This window comes from Pseudophryne corroboree, chromosome 3 (assembly GCF_028390025.1).
Source record: "Pseudophryne corroboree isolate aPseCor3 chromosome 3, aPseCor3.hap2, whole genome shotgun sequence".
NCBI lineage: Eukaryota > Metazoa > Chordata > Amphibia > Anura > Myobatrachidae > Pseudophryne > Pseudophryne corroboree.
In genome coordinates, this window is record NC_086446.1 from 733,982,803 (window position 1) to 734,001,578 (window position 18,776).

The 18,776-nt window shown below is 46.3% G+C and overlaps 1 protein-coding gene across 2 annotated transcripts in view; it reads right to left on the reverse strand.

Annotated features, from left to right (window-relative positions):
- Nucleotides 1-18,776, reverse strand: part of DOCK1 (dedicator of cytokinesis 1) — a 649,074-nt gene that overhangs the window by 231,792 nt on the left and 398,506 nt on the right. For both annotated transcript variants that reach the window (XM_063962225.1, XM_063962224.1), the window contains exon 28: nucleotides 4,066-4,167. In XM_063962225.1, the coding sequence (XP_063818295.1) occupies nucleotides 4,066-4,167 (102 nt within the window). The remainder of the gene's footprint in view (nucleotides 1-4,065; nucleotides 4,168-18,776) is intronic.

Sequence of the window (18,776 nt, forward strand, 5' to 3'; positions counted from 1 at the left end):
ACTCGTTAAGCTCATGAGATGGGGGAAAGGTTACCTCAGGTTTCTTTTCCTTATACATGCGCACCCTCGTGTCAGGGACAGAGGGGTCATCTGTGATATGCATAACATCTTTTATTGTAATAATCATACAGTGAATACTTTTTGCCACCCTTGGGTGCAATTTAGCATCATCGTAGTCGACACTGGAATCAGAAACCGTGTCGGTATCCGTGTCTACTATTGGGGACAGGGGACGTTTTTGAGACCCAGAAGGGCCCTGTGACCCAGTCCAATCCGAGGATTGACTCCCTGATTTCTCCCTGGACTCTGCTTTGTCCAGTCTCTTATGTAATGAGGCCACACTTGCATTTAACATATGCCACAGGTCCATCCAATCATGCGTCGGCGTTGCCTACGGAGACACACCACTCATCTGCTCCACCTCCTCCTTAGACGAGCCTTCTGCTTCAGACATGCCGACACACACGTACCGACACCCCCACACACACAGAGATATATCTATAGGGGGACAATTCCCGAACAAGGCCCTTTGGAGAGACAGAGAGAGAGTATGCCAGCACACACCCAGCGCCAACTGACACTGTAATAAACCCAGACAGCGCTTTTATATATATATCTCAATGTTGGGATCCGGTCTGAAGATCGACAGTGTCTAGGTCGACAATGTTTAGGTCGACCACTATAGGTCGACAGTCACTAGGTCGACATGGATGGAAGGTCGACAGGGTTTCTAGGTCGACATGTGCTAGGTCGACAGGTCTAAAGGTCGACATGAGTTTTTCACATTTTTTTTCTTTTTTCATACTTAACGATCCACGTGGACTACGATTGGAACGGTAAAGTGTGCCGAGCGAAGCGGTAGCGGAGCGAAGGCACCATGCCCGAAGCATGGCGAGCGAAGCGAGCCATGCGAGGGGACGCGATGCACTAATTTGGGATCCCGGTCACTCTACGAAGATAACGACAAAAAAAAAAAAAAAAAAATCCTCATGTCGACCTTTAGACCTGTCTACCTAGCACATGTCGACCTAGAAACCGTCGACCTTCCATCCATGTCGACCTAGTGACTGTCGACCTATAGTGGTCGACCTAAACATTGTCGACCTAGACACTGTCGAATTGATGAACCACACCCCTCAATGTTATACACTCACTGCGCCAATAATTGTGCCCCCCCCCCTCTTTTCCAGCCCTCTGTCACTGAGTTCAGCAGGGGAGAGTCCGAGGAGCCAGCTTCTCTGCAGCTTCTGTGGAGAAAATGGCGCTGTTAGTGCTGAGGGATCAAGCTCCGCCCCCTCCTGCGGCGGGCTTTGGTCCCGCTGTAATTTTAAAAAAATGGCGGGGGATCTCTACATTTACTGCCCAGCAGCCTAATGTGCCCTGAAATGCCAGTCCGGAGGTTTATTGCTGCCCAGGGCGCCCCCCTGCGCCCTGCACCCATCAGTGCCCATTCTGTGTGTGTAGCGTGTGGGAGCAATGGCGCGCAGCGTTACCGCTGCGCGCTTACCTCAGTGAAGATCTGGTCTTCTGCCGCCTTGAAGTCTTCTTTTCTTCTTATACTCACCCGGCTTCTATCTTCCGGCTCTGCAAGGAGGACAGCGGCGCGGCTCTGGGACGAACGGCGGGGTGAGACCTGCGTTCCGACTCCCTCTGGAGCTAATGGTGTCCAGTAGCCTAAGAAGCAGAGCCTATCATTTAAGTAGGTCTGCTTCTCTCTCCTCAGTCCCACGAAGCAGGGAGCCTGTTGCCAGCAGTGCTCCCTGAAAATAAAAAACCTAACAAAATTATTTTTCAGAGAAACTCTGGAGAGCTCCTCTGTAATGCACCCAGTCTCCTCTGGGCACAAAATCCAACTGAGGTTTGGAGGAGGGGCATAGAGGGAGGAGCCAGTGCACACCCATACTAAAAGTTCTTTATAGTGCCCATGTCTCCTGCGGAGCCCGTCTATACCCCATGGTCCTTACGGAGTCCCCAGCATCCTCTAGGACGTAAGAGAAATACTGATACATGTTAGGAGAGATGCTTCCTTCAGAAGTTTCTCCATCACTGCCTGCCCCAGCACAGCACCGTCCCTCTTTGCTGTGCCCCCTCCAACCCACTCCAGCTCCGTTGCAGCCCCAGGCTGACCGCCCACCCTCGCTACCCCAGACAGACCTTTTACAATTATTATATAGCTGAACACCAATCCACCATCTATTATGGATTATCTAGTCAATAGCGGCTGTGTTTCACTACAGCATAATGAGGTCAACAATGTCTCCAGTTGCAGAACCTAGAACTCCGTGTAATTCTAGATTTATATAAAAAGGATATGAGAAAGACCAACACAACGATGAGCAAATGCAGCATTTACCGTAACGTCCACATTCAAATCTATGGCAATAGGATCTAAAAGGCTGGTTGCCCAACATGTAGTCAGATGAGCCACGGCGAGGATCTTTCTCACTCAAAATGTGCATCTTATTTTCATTAATTAAAACTGGAGGTGACAAATCTAGATATGTGCGGTATGGTTCTCCAGAAATTCAAATCCACCCAAATTTTGTGGATCCAAACCAAACCAATTTGAATTTCGGGTTTTGGATTGCAAAAATTACATGATTTTAGTTGTTTTAGCGTTTTGTTTTTTTCAATGATTATCAATTTTTTACCGAACCAAATCCCTAGTGGGTGCTTTTTCCAAAACCTAAACACGATGATGAAGTAGAACCAAAACACGGGGTCAACACACATCTCTAGACAAATCGACATTGCTGGCTTACACTGATCAATTTGGTGTGTTACATTTATACACCTGTGTGTGACTCAGTCTCAACCTGAGTAATAAGAGCTCCAGGGGGTATATTCACTAAGGTCGATTTTGTTTGTTTTTGTTTGATTTTAGATCGATGTTAAATCGATTCTAATCGATGTCGGAATTCCATGGTTAAAACACACATTTACTAACATTTAAAAATGAATATCAAAAATCATCTGCTACTAAATGTGTGTTTTAACCCTGAAAGCCCAACATCGATTAAAGTCGATTTACAGTACCATCGATCTAAAATCGAACAAAAACAAACAAAAATCAGCCTTACTCCCCAGTCATGTCTTTTCTTCACGCCAAGTGCCGTTTGCTAAATCTGTGACTTTATACAGATAGAGCCACGCTAATTGTGGCTCCGGCTGCGACTAGGTGAGCCCTGCAAGGCGCAATGCCGGGAGCAAATGGGAGGCGCATGCGTCAGGCGTGCACACGCCCCATTCAAAGTGAATGGGAGCATCTCTGTACACTCGGCGGCGTGCCGAGGCGCAGGCACGCCGCGCACCAGTCTGCGATGCAGCCACGCTCAATAAGCGTGGCCCCATCTGTACGTGTATAAAACCACTTCCTGTACCGATAAAGTTGCAGCCCATTGTCTCCGATACATTGCAGGCGGCTTTTCGCCATGTAGGCTATAAGACCTAGATGAAAAATACAGCTTGCTACTCCTTTTGAACCGTATGTGTGTCTGTCCCTGTGACTGTCTTCTATCCCCTTACCGTTTCTGCCTCCAATATTTAGGTGCCCGACTCTTAGGGTTTTTTCTTATGTATGTCTGTACGTACGTATGTATGTCTGCCTACCCTACTTGGCGCTTAAGGATTCCTTTTTTAGGTCTTTCAGTATTTCCCCTATGGCTCGTCTGTCTTTGTATTTAGGAACTGGTGGTAAATGCAGTTGGAAGATTACCATGATCAGCCTGTGCGGGAGCGTTTAACAGAGGAGGGGGCCTGTGGGCAGATTCCGGGTGGGCCCCCTCCTCTTCACAGTGCAGTAGACTCTGGCATTGTGCCACAATCTACTGCGCATGCGCATGTCTCCGGAAACATGGCATCTTGGACCCACACTAATGGACCCTGATGGATTTCAGAAAAGCTCCATCCACATGGGCCTTGGGGCAAACATATGCTTCTCATCAAAGGTGTCTACCTAAGTGCAAAACGTACGGCAGCAGGATTAACCTGTGTGTGTCCTGTCTAAGATTATAGTCATTATTTTAGCCTAGAGAGAACTAAAAAGGTCAGAAAGCCAATACTCACCACAACATCAGTTCTCATCTTTCCAAAGGTCTTTATAAGATGACCATAGTGGTAGTCTTCCATTTGTCTTAAAATTGCCGTCATAGAGGCAACAAAATTTCCCTGTAGGGAGAAAACAGAAAATCAGAAGAGTGTCATAGATGCTGGTCATACAACGGGGGTTTCGTCCACAATTTCACAAGGACCAGCATGAAATCTTTTCTATATTAGGAACATCAGCAACAATACAACACCATACAATTACTGTATCCCGTTAGATGGGAGATGCCTACTAGACATATTCAGATATAAGCCTCTCCAAAAGAAAACAAAACACACTTTAGTGTAAAGCTTACTACAGTACACGACAATACTTTGCCCTGTATCGGCACAACTCTGTGTCATGCTACGGATATTGGGCTAACATATACAGAAGAATATGTGTTTCAGCCTTGCTTTGCCCCATCAGTGCTGGATAGGTTGGTGAGGTCAAGATATGTTGATCCGTAACATATCATCATTAAAACATAAACCATAAATAGAACACATGCTTATTTATGGGGCACTCAGAGGTACACACACCTTTCTTCTCGTCATCTTTCATAATATAATCTTCATAACTAGTTCCAGAAACCAGAAGTAATTTCAGAAATGAATAAAATAAACTCTTATCCAGACTATAAATCGTGTAGCAACCTGTACCTTTAGGCGAGTACCAGAAACCCTTCATGATCACTTGCACTTTTTCCCAAGATAGGAAAAAAGAGAGCACCAATTAGAACTATGGAAGCTTCAGGTTTCACTGGCTACGAACAATATGAATATAAGCCTGTCCCAAAGAATAATTGATTGAGTAACTTTCAGTAATATCATATGGGCAGAGGGCCTGATTCATGTATGTAATACCCCTTTCAGACTTACATAGCCACGTCGCACCCGCGAATGTGTACACAGGTGCTTCAGCAGGTGCGACCAGGCTTGAAACCCCTTTCAGACTTGCGGCCCGACCCGGCATATTGCCGGGTTGGTGATATCACCGCTGAAGCTACCGGAGGAGGCGCTTGGAGATGACCATCTCCAAGAGCCGTCTCCTCCAATGCAGAAAACAGGTGCCGGGTCGCCGTGACCCGGCTTACCCGTTCACACTGCACGCATCCTGGGTCGGTTTTGGCTTCAACCCAGGTCGCGACCGGGTCAAAAGGTAGACAGGGTTAAAAGGTCGACATGAAAATGATCGACATAATAAGGTAGACACCATTTTTTTTATTTTTTTTTGCATTTCTGGGGTTTGTGTGGATAGTTTTGTCATCTGGGACCCCCAGTTGTAAAAAGGCCTCCGCTCGCCACAAGGTTTATAACCAACTCTATGCCGACATGGATAGAGAAGGTATGAAAAAATAAGATTTTACTTACCGATAAATCTATTTCTCGGAGTCCGTAGTGGATGCTGGGGTTCCTGAAAGGACCATGGGGAATAGCGGCTCCGCAGGAGACAGGGCACAAAAAGTAAAGCTTTTTCAGATCAGGTGGTGTGCACTGGCTCCTCCCCCTATGACCCTCCTCCAGACTCCAGTTAGGTACTGTGCCCGGACGAGCGTACACAATAAGGGAGGATTTTGAATCCCGGGTAAGACTCATACCAGCCACACCAATCACACCGTACAACCTGTGATCTAAACCCAGTTAACAGTATGATAACAGCGGAGCCTCTGAAAGATGGCTTCCTTCAACAATAACCCGAATTAGTTAACAATAACTATGTACAATTTATGCAGATAATCCGCACTTGGGATGGGCGCCCAGCATCCACTACGGACTCCGAGAAATAGATTTATCGGTAAGTAAAATCTTATTTTCTCTATCGTCCTAGTGGATGCTGGGGTTCCTGAAAGGACCATGGGGATTATACCAAAGCTCCCAAACGGGCGGGAGAGTGCGGATGACTCTGCAGCACCGAATGAGAGAACTCCAGGTCCTCCTTAGCCAGAGTATCAAATTAGTAAAATTTTACAAACGTGTTCTCCCCTGACCACGTAGCTGCTCGGCAAAGTTGTAATGCCGAGACCCCTCGGGCAGCCGCCCAAGATGAGCCCACCTTCCTTGTGGAGTGGGCCTTTACAGATTTAGGCTGTGGCAGGCCTGCCACAGAATGTGCAAGTTGGATTGTGCTACAGATCCAACGAGCAATCGTCTGCTTAGACGCAGGAGCACCCATCTTGTTGGGTGCATACAATATAAACAACGAGTCAGATTTTCTGACTCCAGCTGTCCTTGCAATATATATTTTTAATGCTCTGACAACGTCCAGTAACTTGGAGTCCTCCAAGTCACTTGTAGCCGGAGGCACTACAATAGGCTGGTTCAGATGAAATGCTGACACCACCTTAGGGAGAAAATGCGGACAAGTCCGCAGTTCTGCCCTGTCCGAATGGAAAATCAGATATGGGCTTTTGTAAGATAAAGCTGCCAATTCTGATACTCTCCTGGCAGAAGCCAGGGCTAGAAGCATGGTCACTTTCCAAGTGAGATATTTCAAATCCACCTTATTTAGTGGTTCAAACCAATGAGATTTTAGAAAGTCCAAAACCACATTGAGATCCCACGGTGCCACTGGAGGCACCACAGGAGGCTGTATATGCAGCACTCCCTTAACAAAGGTCTGGACTTCAGGGACTGAAGCCAATTCTTTTTGAAAGAAAATCGACAGGGCCGAAATTTGAACCTTAATAGATCCCAATTTGAGACCCATAGACAATCCTGATTGCAGGAAATGTAGGAATCGACCCAGTTGAAATTCCTCCGTCGGAGCACTCCGATCTTCGCACCACGCAACATATTTTCGCCAAATTCGGTGATAATGTTGCACGGTTACTTCCTTCCTTGCTTTAATCAAAGTAGGAATGACTTCTTCCGGCATGCCTTTTTCCTTTAGGATCCGGCGTTCAACCGCCATGCCGTCAAACGCAGCCGCGGTAAGTCTTGAAACAGACAGGGACCCTGCTGAAGCAAGTCCCTCCTTAGAGGTAGAGGCCACGGATCTTCCGTGATCATCTCTTGAAGTTCCGGGTACCAAGTCCTTCTTGGCCAATCCGGAACCACTAGTATCGTTCTTACGCCTCTTTGCCGTATAATTCTCAATACTTTTGGTATGAGAGGCAGAGGAGGAAACACATACACCGACTGGTACACCCAAGGCGTTACCAGCGCGTCCACAGCTATTGCCTGCGGATCTCTTGACCTGGCGCAATACCTGTCCAGTTTTTTGTTGAGGCGAGACGCCATCATGTCCACCATTGGTCTTTCCCAACGGGTTACCAGCATGTGGAAGACTTCTGGATGAAGTCCCCACTCTCCCGGGTGAAGATCGTGTCTGCTGAGGAAGTCTGCTTCCCAGTTGTCCACTCCCGGGATGAACACTGCTGACAGTGCTATCACATGATTCTCTGCCCAGCGAAGAATCCTTGCAGCTTCTGCCATTGCACTCCTGCTTCTTGTGCCGCCCTGTCTGTTCACATGGGCGACTGCCGTGATGTTGTCCGACTGGATCAACACCGGTTTTCCCTGAAGCAGAGGTTCTGCCTGGCTTAGAGCATTGTATATTGCTCTTAGTTCCAGAATGTTTATGTGAAGAGACGTTTCCAGGCTCGTCCATACTCCCTGGAAGTTTCTTCCTTGTGTGACTGCTCCCCAGCCTCTCAGGCTGGCGTCCGTGGTCACCAGGATCCAATCCTGTATGCCGAATCTGCGGCCCTCCAATAGATGAGGACTCTGCAACCACCACAGAAGAGACACCCTTGTCCTTGGAGACAGGGTTATCCGTAGGTGCATCTGAAGATGCGACCCTGACCATTTGTCCAACAGATCCCTTTGGAAAATTCTTGCGTGGAATCTGCCGAATGGAATTGCTTCGTAAGAAGCCACCATTTTTCCCAGGACTCTTGTGCATTGATGTACAGACACCTTTCCTGGTTTTAGGAGGTTCCTGACAAGCTCGGATAACTCCTTGGCTTTTTCCTCCGGGAGAAAAACCTTTTTCTGAACCGTGTCCAGAATCATCCCTAGGAACAGCAGACGAGTTGTCGGCATTAACTGGGATTTTGGAATATTCAGAATCCACCCGTGCTGTTTTAGCACTTCTTGAGACAGTGCTAATCCCATCTCTAGCTGTTCTCTGGACCTCGCCCTTATTAGGAGATCGTCCAAGTATGGGATAATTAATATGCCTTTTCTTCGAAGAAGAATCATCATCTCGGCCATTACCTTTGTAAAGATCCGAGGTGCCGTGGACAATCCGAACGGCAGCGTCTGAAACTGATAGTGACAGTTTTGTACAACGAACCTGAGGTACCCCTGGTGTGAGGGGTAAATTGGAACGTGGAGATACGCATCCTTGATGTCCAAGGATACCATAAAGTCCCCCTCTTCCAGGTTCGCTATCACTGCTCTGAGTGACTCCATCTTGAACTTGAACTTCTTTATGTACAGGTTCAAGGACTTCAGATTTAGAATAGGCCTTACCGAGCCATCCGGCTTCGGTACCACAAAAAGAGTGGAATAATACCCCTTCCCTTGTTGTAGAAGAGGTACCTTGACTATCACCTGCTGAGAGTACAGCTTGTGAATGGCTTCCAAAACCGTCTCCCTTTCGGAGGGGGACGTTGGTAAAGCAGACTTCAGGAAACGGCGAGGTGGATCTGTCTCTAATTCCAACCTGTACCCTTGAGATATTATCTGCAGGATCCAGGGATCTACCTGCGAGTGAGCCCACTGCGCGCTGTAATTTTTGAGACGACCGCCCACCGTCCCCGAGTCCGCTTGAGAAGCCCCAGCGTCATGCTGAGGCTTTTGTAGAAGCCGGGGAGGGCTTCTGTTCCTGGGAAGGAGCTGCGTGTTGCTGTCTCTTCCCTCGACCTCTGCCTCGTGGCAGATATGAATAGCCCTTTGCTCTCTTATTTTTAAAGGAACGAAAGGGCTGCGGTTGAAAAGTCGGTGCCTTTTTCTGTTGGGGAGTGACTTGAGGTAGAAAGGTGGATTTCCCGGCTGTAGCCGTGGCCACCAAATCTGATAGACCGACTCCAAATAACTCCTCCCCTTTATACGGCAAAACTTCCATATGCCGTTTTGAATCCGCATCGCCTGTCCACTGTCGCGTCCATAAAGCTCTTCTGGCCGAAATGGACATAGCACTTACCCGTGATGCCAGTGTGCAGATATCCCTCTGTGCATCACGCATATAAAGAAATGCATCCTTTATTTGTTCTAACGACAGTAAAATATTGTCCCTGTCCAGGGTATCAATATTTTCAATCAGGGACTCTGACCAAACTACCCCAGCACTGCCCATCCAGGCAGTCGCTACAGCTGGTCGTAGTATAACACCTGCATGTGTGTATATACTTTTTTGGATATTTTCCATCCTCCTATCTGATGGATCTTTAAGTGCGGCCGTCTCAGGAGAGGGTAACGCCACTTGTTTAGGTAAGCGTGTTAGCGCCTTGTCCACCCTAGGAGGTGTTTCCCAGCGCTCCCTAACCTCTGGCGGGAAAGGGTATAATGCCAATAATTTCTTTGAAATTATCAGCTTTTTATCAGGGGCAACCCACGCTTCATTACACACGTCATTTAATTCTTCTGATTCAGGAAAAACTATAGGTAGTTTTTTCATACCCCACATAATACCCTGTTTAGTGGTACCTGTAGTATCAGCTAAATGTAACGCCTCCTTCATTGCCAAAATCATATAACGTGTGGCCCTACTGGAAAATACGGTTGAATCGTCACCGTCACCACTGGAGTCAGTGCCTGCGTCTGGGTCTGTGTCGACCGACTGAGGCAAAGGGCGTTTCACAGCCCCTGACGGTGTTTGAGTCGCCTGGACAGGCACTAATTGATTGTCCGGCCGCCTCATGTCGTCAAACGACTGCTTTAGCGTGTTGACACTATCCCGTAGTTCCATAAATAAAGGCATCCATTCTGGTGTCGACTCCCTAGGGGGTGACATCCTCATATTTGGCAATTGCTCCGCCTCCACACCAATATCGTCCTCATACATGTCGACACACACGTACCGACACACAGCAGACACACAGGGAATGCTCCTAACGAAGACAGGACCCACTAGCCCTTTGGGGAGACAGGGGGAGAGTTTGCCAGCACACACCAAAAGCGCTATATATATATCAGGGATAGCCTTATAATAAGTGCTCCCTTATAGCTGCTTTGTTATATCAAAATATCGCCATAAATTTGCCCCCCCCTCTCTGTTTTACCCTGTTTCTGTAGTGCAGTGCAGGGGAGAGACTTGGGAGCCGTCCTGACCAGCGGAGCTGTGAGAGGAAATGGCGCCGTGTGCTGAGGAGATAGGCCCCGCCCCTTTTCTGGCGGGCTCGTCTCCCGCTATTTAGAAAAATCAGGCAGGGGTTAAATATCTCCATATAGCCTCTAGGGGCTATATGTGAGGTATTTTTAGCCTTTATAGGTATTCATTTGCCTCCCAGGGCGCCCCCCTCCCAGCGCCCTGCACCCTCAGTGACTGCCGTGTGAAGTGTGCTGAGAGGAAAATGGCGCACAGCTGCAGTGCTGTGCGCTACCTTTAGAAGACTGCAGGAGTCTTCAGCCGCCGATTCTGGACCTCTTCTGACTTCAGCATCTGCAAGGGGGCCGGCGGCGCGGCTCCGGTGACCATCCAGGCTGTACCTGTGATCGTCCCTCTGGAGCTTGATGTCCAGTAGCCAAGAAGCCAATCCATCCTGCACGCAGGTGAGTTGACTCCTTCTCCCCTCAGTCCCTCGCTGCAGTGATCCTGTTGCCAGCAGGAATCACTGTAAAATAAAAAACCTAGCTAAACTTTTTCTAAGCAGCTCTTTAGGAGAGCCACCTAGATTGCACCCTTCTCGGCCGGGCACAAAAATCTAACTGGAGTCTGGAGGAGGGTCATAGGGGGAGGAGCCAGTGCACACCACCTGATCTGAAAAAGCTTTACTTTTTGTGCCCTGTCTCCTGCGGAGCCGCTATTCCCCATGGTCCTTTCAGGAACCCCAGCATCCACTAGGACGATAGAGAAAAGGCCAAAAACATGTAAAACTAAAAAAACAAAGAAACAAACAAAAACAAACCATGTCTACTTTTTTTTTTTTGTCGACCATTTTCATGTCGACCTTTTGACTCTGTCGACCTAATGTCTGTCTAACATACTGTATGGTGTCTATCTATTGACTGTCTAACTAGACACTGTCTATCTATCATCTGGATACCGGGAAGGGGAACCTTAGGAAAAAAGTTATCTAGGAATTAGTGCAACTTTAAGCTAGTGTATTGTTATTTATACAAAAGCATAAAAATGCCATTCTGAAGAATTATTAGTGAACAATTCCCTAGAACCTTTTGTGAGGGGGTTTCTTCCAGTTTATGATCTAATATGGGTAAAGGAAAAAAGCAAATCAATAGATTCTTCATATAGCAATCTCGCAAATAGATTAAGGAAAGAGGAACGATAATACTTTAATGTTTCCTGTGCTCTTACTGCAGAGTGTATTTCAAGTGGACACCAAGATATTGGTTTACTTATTAAAAGCATTATGAACAGTGAAATGCCCAATTTCTAGCAAATCCGTGCTTTATGGGGGAGATACGGAGGCACATTCATCTTCATCATGAGGCAAACAAAAGCTGCATTTTGCACATATACACTGATCCTAATAAATACATTTACTGTATTTTTGTGTTTCAGTCACTCCTGGTAAAATGCATTAGTCTGTGTTTCAAGTCATGTCTGATTGCTATAATCATCAATCAAAATCTGTTACAAAGGTTAAGACAAAACTGCAAAATACATCAGGAACAGGCATAGAAATCATTCGGTATGCATGTAATTTGGGTCCCCAGAAGCATAAAAACTCATTTCTGCTAACAGGCTTTTCATAGAATATGAAGGGACATTATGCTCAAGTACTCTCCCCTGGTCAGCGCACAGTAGATTGGAATCAAAGCTATTATTCTGCCATTTCAGAGGACGAGCGGCATTTAAAGTGAATTTGACACAACTTCCAAATCTTTCCAACAGCAAGCCATCAATCTGAATTACAATGTGACAGAGCGGTTGTGTATAACTTATACACAGTGTTAATATAGAAGTGTCTGTCTTTACCAGCGTGTGAAATACTATATGGCGCTCTGGGTGACACGCCCCCAGTGACCCCGCTGTATCTACTAGATTCTCTAAAACAGGGTTGAGAGTTCACTTCCAACCTGGACCCAATGTGTGGAGTTTGTATGTACCCAGCCAATATGTGTGTGCGTTATCTCCCATACTACAAATACATACTGGTACTGGTGGAATTAACATGACTACAACTTTGTGTGCCCCACAGCAACATTTTTAAAGGGGCTCCTGTCCCAGTGCTTCTTTGGAGATTCATTTATCCAGAGGGGTTATTCATTTTATGTCCCACAGTAGTTCTCCCAGTTCCCATTATGCCTCACAGTAGTTCTCCCAGTTCCCATTATGCCCCAATGCAGGGCCTTCAGTTCACATTATGCCCCAATGCAGGGCCTTCAGTTCACATTATGCCCCAATACAGGGCCTTCAGTTCACATTATGCCCCAATACAGGGCCTTAAGTTCACATTATGCCCCAATACAGGGCCTTCAGTTCACATTATGCACCAATGCAGTGCCTTAAAGTTCACATTGTGCCACAATGCAGTGCCTTCAGTTCACATTATGCCTCAATGCAGGGCCTTCAGTTCACATTATGCCCCAATACAGGGCCTTCAGTTCACATTATGCACCAATGCAGTGCCTTCAGTTCACATTATGCACCAATGCAGTGCCTTAAAGTTCACATTGTGCCACAATACAGGGCCTTCAGTTCACATTATGCCCCAATACAGGGCCTTCAGTTCACATTATGCCCAAATACAGGGCCTTCAGTTCACATTATGCCTCAATGCAGTGCCATCAGTTCACATTATGCCTCACTGCAGTGCCTTAAAGTTCACATTGTGCCACAATGCAGTGCCTTCAGTTCACATTATGCCTCAATGCAGTGCCTTCAGTTCACATTATGCCTCAATGCAGTACCCTCAGTTCACATTATGCCTCAATACAGTGCCTTCAGTTCACATTATGCCTCAATGTAGTGCTTTCAGTTTACACAATGTCCCAATGCAGTGCCTTTAGTTCACACGATGTCCCAATGCAGTGCCTTTAGTTCACACGATGCCCCAATGCAGTGCCTTTAGTTCACACGATGCCCCAATGCAGTGCCTTCAGTTCACAGTATGCCTCAATGCAGTGCCTTCAGTTCACAGTATGCCTCAATGCAGTGCCTTCAGTTCACAGTATGCCTCAATGCAGTGCCTTCAGTTCACAGTATGCCTCAATGCAGTGCCTTCAGTTCACAGTATGCCTCAATGCAGTGCCTTCAGTTCACAGTATGCCTCAATGCAGTGCCTTCAGTTCACAGTATGCCTCAATGCAGTGCCTTCAGTTCACAGTATGCCTCAATGCAGTGTCTTCAGTTCACACTATGCCTCAATGCGGTGCATTCAGTTCACATTATTCCACACTTCACAAAAAAAACACATACATCTGGGGAGGTGTCTAGTGCCAATTTGTGGCCATAGATCCTCCTTAGTGTTAGTGATTAGTGCATTCCTCTAATAGAAGTTGTCAGCACTGAAGATGTATAGGAGATGTATGTACAGTAATCACAATGAATCTCCTACAATATCATGGTACTGAGCAGCTGATCTGACCTTAGTGACAGTGAAAAATACAATCACATGTATCAGACATGAAACTGGTCCATACCTGCAGTATGCCTGTGCACTCTAATACATACAGGAATCATACTCACATACCATATACATTAATACACATACTACTACATGCAGGCATCATGCATACATGCTTTCTCCTCACTACACAAAGCTCTCCCAACCCATGTCCTGAGACTCATGCCTCGCCGATCACTATACGCGGTCCGTACCAAGGACTCGATCCTTACATCTGCAGACAATGGGCGGCAGTCAGGGGAAAGCATTTAGGACTGCTATGCCCTGTGTGGGAAGAGGAGGGCAGCCGCTATTTAAGCAGGCTGGAGGCAGATGAGAGGTAACATAATGGTGAACTCACAGGAGAATGCACACGGGAGATCAGAGGAGGGTGTGCTGAGCTCTGATTACAGGAGCTCGGCACACATATACCACTTTTCCACTGCACCAAAACCCAGAGTTATTTTTGGGTTAACCGTCTCAGTGGAAAAGGGTCCCAAAAAAATATCCAGTGTCCAGTTACCCGGGAATCCAACCCAGGTAGTGACAGGGTTGGACCCAGGTAACAGGGCATTGTGTACATGGGTGAAGAATCGGGTCCTATTAAAAGCATAGGGACAGCCGACTCACCAGCGCCTCCAAGCACCGGCAGAACACCTACACACTGCAGCCGGGTGCAGTGTGAAAGGGGCCGACCCAAGAATAACCTGGATCGAAGCAGCGGGGTACACTGGGTCTGTCCTGGGTTGGACCAGTATTCAAAAACCAGGGTCAGGCCTGGTCTTTAGGTGGAAAAGGGTTAATAGACTGCCCGACTCACTGTAAGCATGGCTGCTGAGTGGGGGTAGAAGCGAGAAAACCCCCTGCAGGCGACAACCCTGGAAGTGCCCAGGGCCCCCAAAGCAACCCCACCCCCTGCACCCACAGTAGTTACGTGCAACATTTCTAAGCAATGTCCTAATGTGTTTGCAAGACCCACCCACTTCATTATTCTGGGGAGAAGAGGAGGTAATCGTTGATTGTCCTGAAGCAGTGACCTCATGAGGCACCAGGTACAGTGTGCTGATTACTAATTGCATAACTTTTCAGGGCGCACAACCATACTCCAAACACATTTGTTGGCCTAGACCAGTGCTTCCCAAACTCAGTTCTAAAGGACACTCCACAGCTTCCAGTTATCCAGGTCTCCTTACAGAATTCAAAAGTGAAATAATTTGCTCCACCTGTGGATCTTTTAAATCAGTGAGTAATGAGTACACCTGTGCACCTGCTAGGTGACCTGGAAAACATTTACACCCCTTTCAGACCGCGAATGACGGGTCGCACCAGGGAGCTGTACACAATGTGAGCCGCCTCAGGCCCCTTACATACTGGCGTCTTAAAGCGCCCCTGGCCTAGACAATGACATCACATTAAATTTGCACTGTATTGACATGCTGTAAATAAAAGGTATATTTTGTTGAGTAACAAAACCATTATTTATAAAAGGCAGCCAGACAGTGTTATGCGGATATTATAAACTAGCTGTTCTACCCGTTCTTCGCACTGGAGTTTCTGATTTTCACAGTTGTAAATACAAATGAGTGTTAAAAATGTACATCTCTAAATCTACAGAGCTGTAAATTTGAGACGTCTTAATGTAAGTAAATATTAATCCATGGTTCTTGGTGTTACCCTAGGAGCACCCGCAGCAGATATGGTAGAAAGTGACAGGACCGTTTTTGTAGTTAATGAAATTCTACCCACTGGAGATGAAATCCAAATTTTTATCCAAATGTCCGTTTGAGCGTTATGGTTCACGCAACGCAAACCACGCATCTGTTATGACATCATTATGTCAATACCCTTTCATTAAACTTTATTATTTAGTAGTTTATTAAAATTCTAATTACTGCACGTAGTTTTCCTAACATGTCGTGAAGTAAGAGAACTAGTGATAAGTCAGTGAGTGAGTGAGGGCTTTCGTATACATATATATATATATATATATATATATATATATATATACACACACACACACACACACACACACACACACATATATATACACACATACATACACACACATATACAGTATATATATTTAGATAGATAGACAGATATCAACACAACAGGTTTCAAACTGATTACAAATTGAATGTACCAATTTTCCTTTTCCGCTTACAGGTTAGGTTAAAGGACCATCCTAACGTTTAGCAAAAATTACCTGTAAAATAACAAGTTAACTTCCTCCTCCCCCCGACACCACGAAAAAAACAAACCACAAACAGCGCCGGAATTGTAGTAAATGAAATAGCTCATTAGTGCCAAAACAAAGGAGCCATTTCAAATGTTAATTAAAATAGGACATGAGCTGCAATCAAATTATTAATCAGCCTGGTTTATTTATATAATTCTAATGACCAGACCCTACGCGCAAGCTGAGTCTCTGCTGAGACTGTTCTATTCAACCATTTCACTGACAGACAAACATGCAGCCAACATTAGACAGATGTCAGAGCCTGGGAGCAGTATTTTTAACTACTGTGTTTTAGTTGGAAAATATGTTTTAGGCAAAAGCACAGTATGGTACATAATTGACTAATGCAAATAAATCTGTTTTGCTTGATGTAGAATCGTGACCTATTTATCTGGACGGCTTTCCATAGAAACCTTTCACCTGGTCTGTCTTCGTGACAGATCACGTTTAGCGATGTTCTAGATTTTAGACAACATGTATGAATTTTATATATATATATATATATATATATATATATATATATATATATATTTATTATTTTTGTTTTTGTTTATAAATGTATAAAACGCATATATAATAAATATATACAGATGTGTCCACATACATCTTTGCTATATCCCGCCATGTATGGCACAGTCTTGCATGCCTTAGACTCTGAGATTTAGCCATGCCTTGTGATTTTTCTTAATTTGCTTCTTTAAATTCATCCACTCGCTACTCGTGATAAACAGCTTAGCCGTGTTTTGCATGTTGTGCCAAATTTGTAAAAAAGCAAAGATGTGAGTGGACACATCTGTATTTTCATCTGATATCCATGTTCTCCACAACCAATCCAAGGATAGTACTTAAAAAATAAGAATTTACTTACCGATAATTCTATTTCTCGTAGTCCGTAGTGGATGCTGGGGACTCCGTCAGGACCATGGGGATTAGCGGCTCCGCAGGAGACAGGGCACAAAAGTAAAAGCTTTAGGATCAGGTGGTGTGCACTGGCTCCTCCCCCTATGACCCTCCTCCAAGCCTCAGTTAGGATACTGTGCCCGGACGAGCGTACACAATAAGGAAGGATTTTGAATCCCGGGTAAGACTCATACCAGCCACACCAATCACACTGTACAACCTGTGATCTGAACCCAGTTAACAGCATGATAACAGCGGAGCCTCTGAAAAGATGGCTCACAACAATAATAACCCGATTTTTGTAACAATAACTATGTACAAGTATTGCAGACAATCCGCACTTGGGATGGGCGCCCAGCATCCACTACGGACTACGAGAAATAGAATTATCGGTAAGTAAATTCTTATTTTCTCTGACGTCCTAAGTGGATGCTGGGGACTCCGTCAGGACCATGGGGATTATACCAAAGCTCCCAAACGGGCGGGAGAGTGCGGATGACTCTGCAGCACCGAATGAGAGAACTCCAGGTCCTCCTCAGTCAGGGTGTGCCCCTGACCAAGTATCAGCTCGGCAAAGTTGTAAAGCCGAGACCCCTCGGGCAGCCGCCCAAGATGAGCCCACCTTCCTTGTGGAATGGGCATTTACATATTTTGGCTGTGGCAGGCCTGCCACAGAATGTGCAAGCTGAATTGTACTACACATCCAACTAGCAATCGTCTGCTTAGAAGCAAGAGCACCCAGTTTGTTGGGTGCATACAGGATAACAGAAAGTCAGTTTTCCTGACTCCAGCCGTCCTGGAAACTATATTTTCAGGGCCCCGACAACATCTAGCAACTTGGAGTCCTCCAAGTCCCTAGTAGCCGCAGGTACCACAATAAGCTGGTTCGGGTGAAACACTGACACCACCTTAGGGAGAAACTGGGGATGAGTCCGCAGCTCTGCCCTGTCCGAATGGACAATCAGATATGGGCTTTTTTGAGACAAACGCCGCCAATTCTGACACTCGCCTGGCCGAGGCCAGGGCCAACAGCATGGTCACTTTCCCTGTGAGATATTTCAAATCCACAGATTTGAGCGGTTTAAACCAATGTGATTTTAGGAATCCCAGAACTACGTTGAGATCCCACAGTGCCACTGGAGGCACAAAAGGGGGTTGTATATGCAGTACTCCCTTGACAAACTTCTGGACTTCAGGAACTGAAGCCAATTCTTTCTGGAAGAAAATCGACAGGGCCGAAATTTGAACCTTAATGGACCCCAATTTGAGGCCCATAGACACTCCTGTTTGCAGGAAATGCAGGAAACGACCGAGTTGAATTTTCTTCATGGGGCCTTCCTGGCCTCACACCACGCAACATATTTTCGCCACATGTGGTGATAATGTTGTGCGGTCACCTCCTTCCTGGCTTTGACCAGGGTAGGAATGACCTCTTCCGGAATGCCTTTTTCCCTTAGGATCCGGCGTTCAACCGCCATGCCGTCAAACGCAGCCGCGGTAAGTCTTGGAACAGACATGGTACTTGCTGAAGCAAGTCCCTTCTTAGCGGCAGAGGCCATGAGTCCTCTGTGAGCATCTCTTGAAGTTCCGGGTACCAAGTCCTTCTTGGCCAATCCGGAGCCACGAGTATAGTTCTTACTCCTCTACGTCTTATAATTCTCAATACCTTGGGTATGAGAAGCAGAGGAGGGAAGACATACACCGACTGGTACACCCACGGTGTTACCAGAACGTCCACAGCTATTGCCTGAGGGTCTTTTGACCTGGCGCAATACTTGTCCAGTTTTTTGTTCAGGCGGGACACCATCATGTCCACC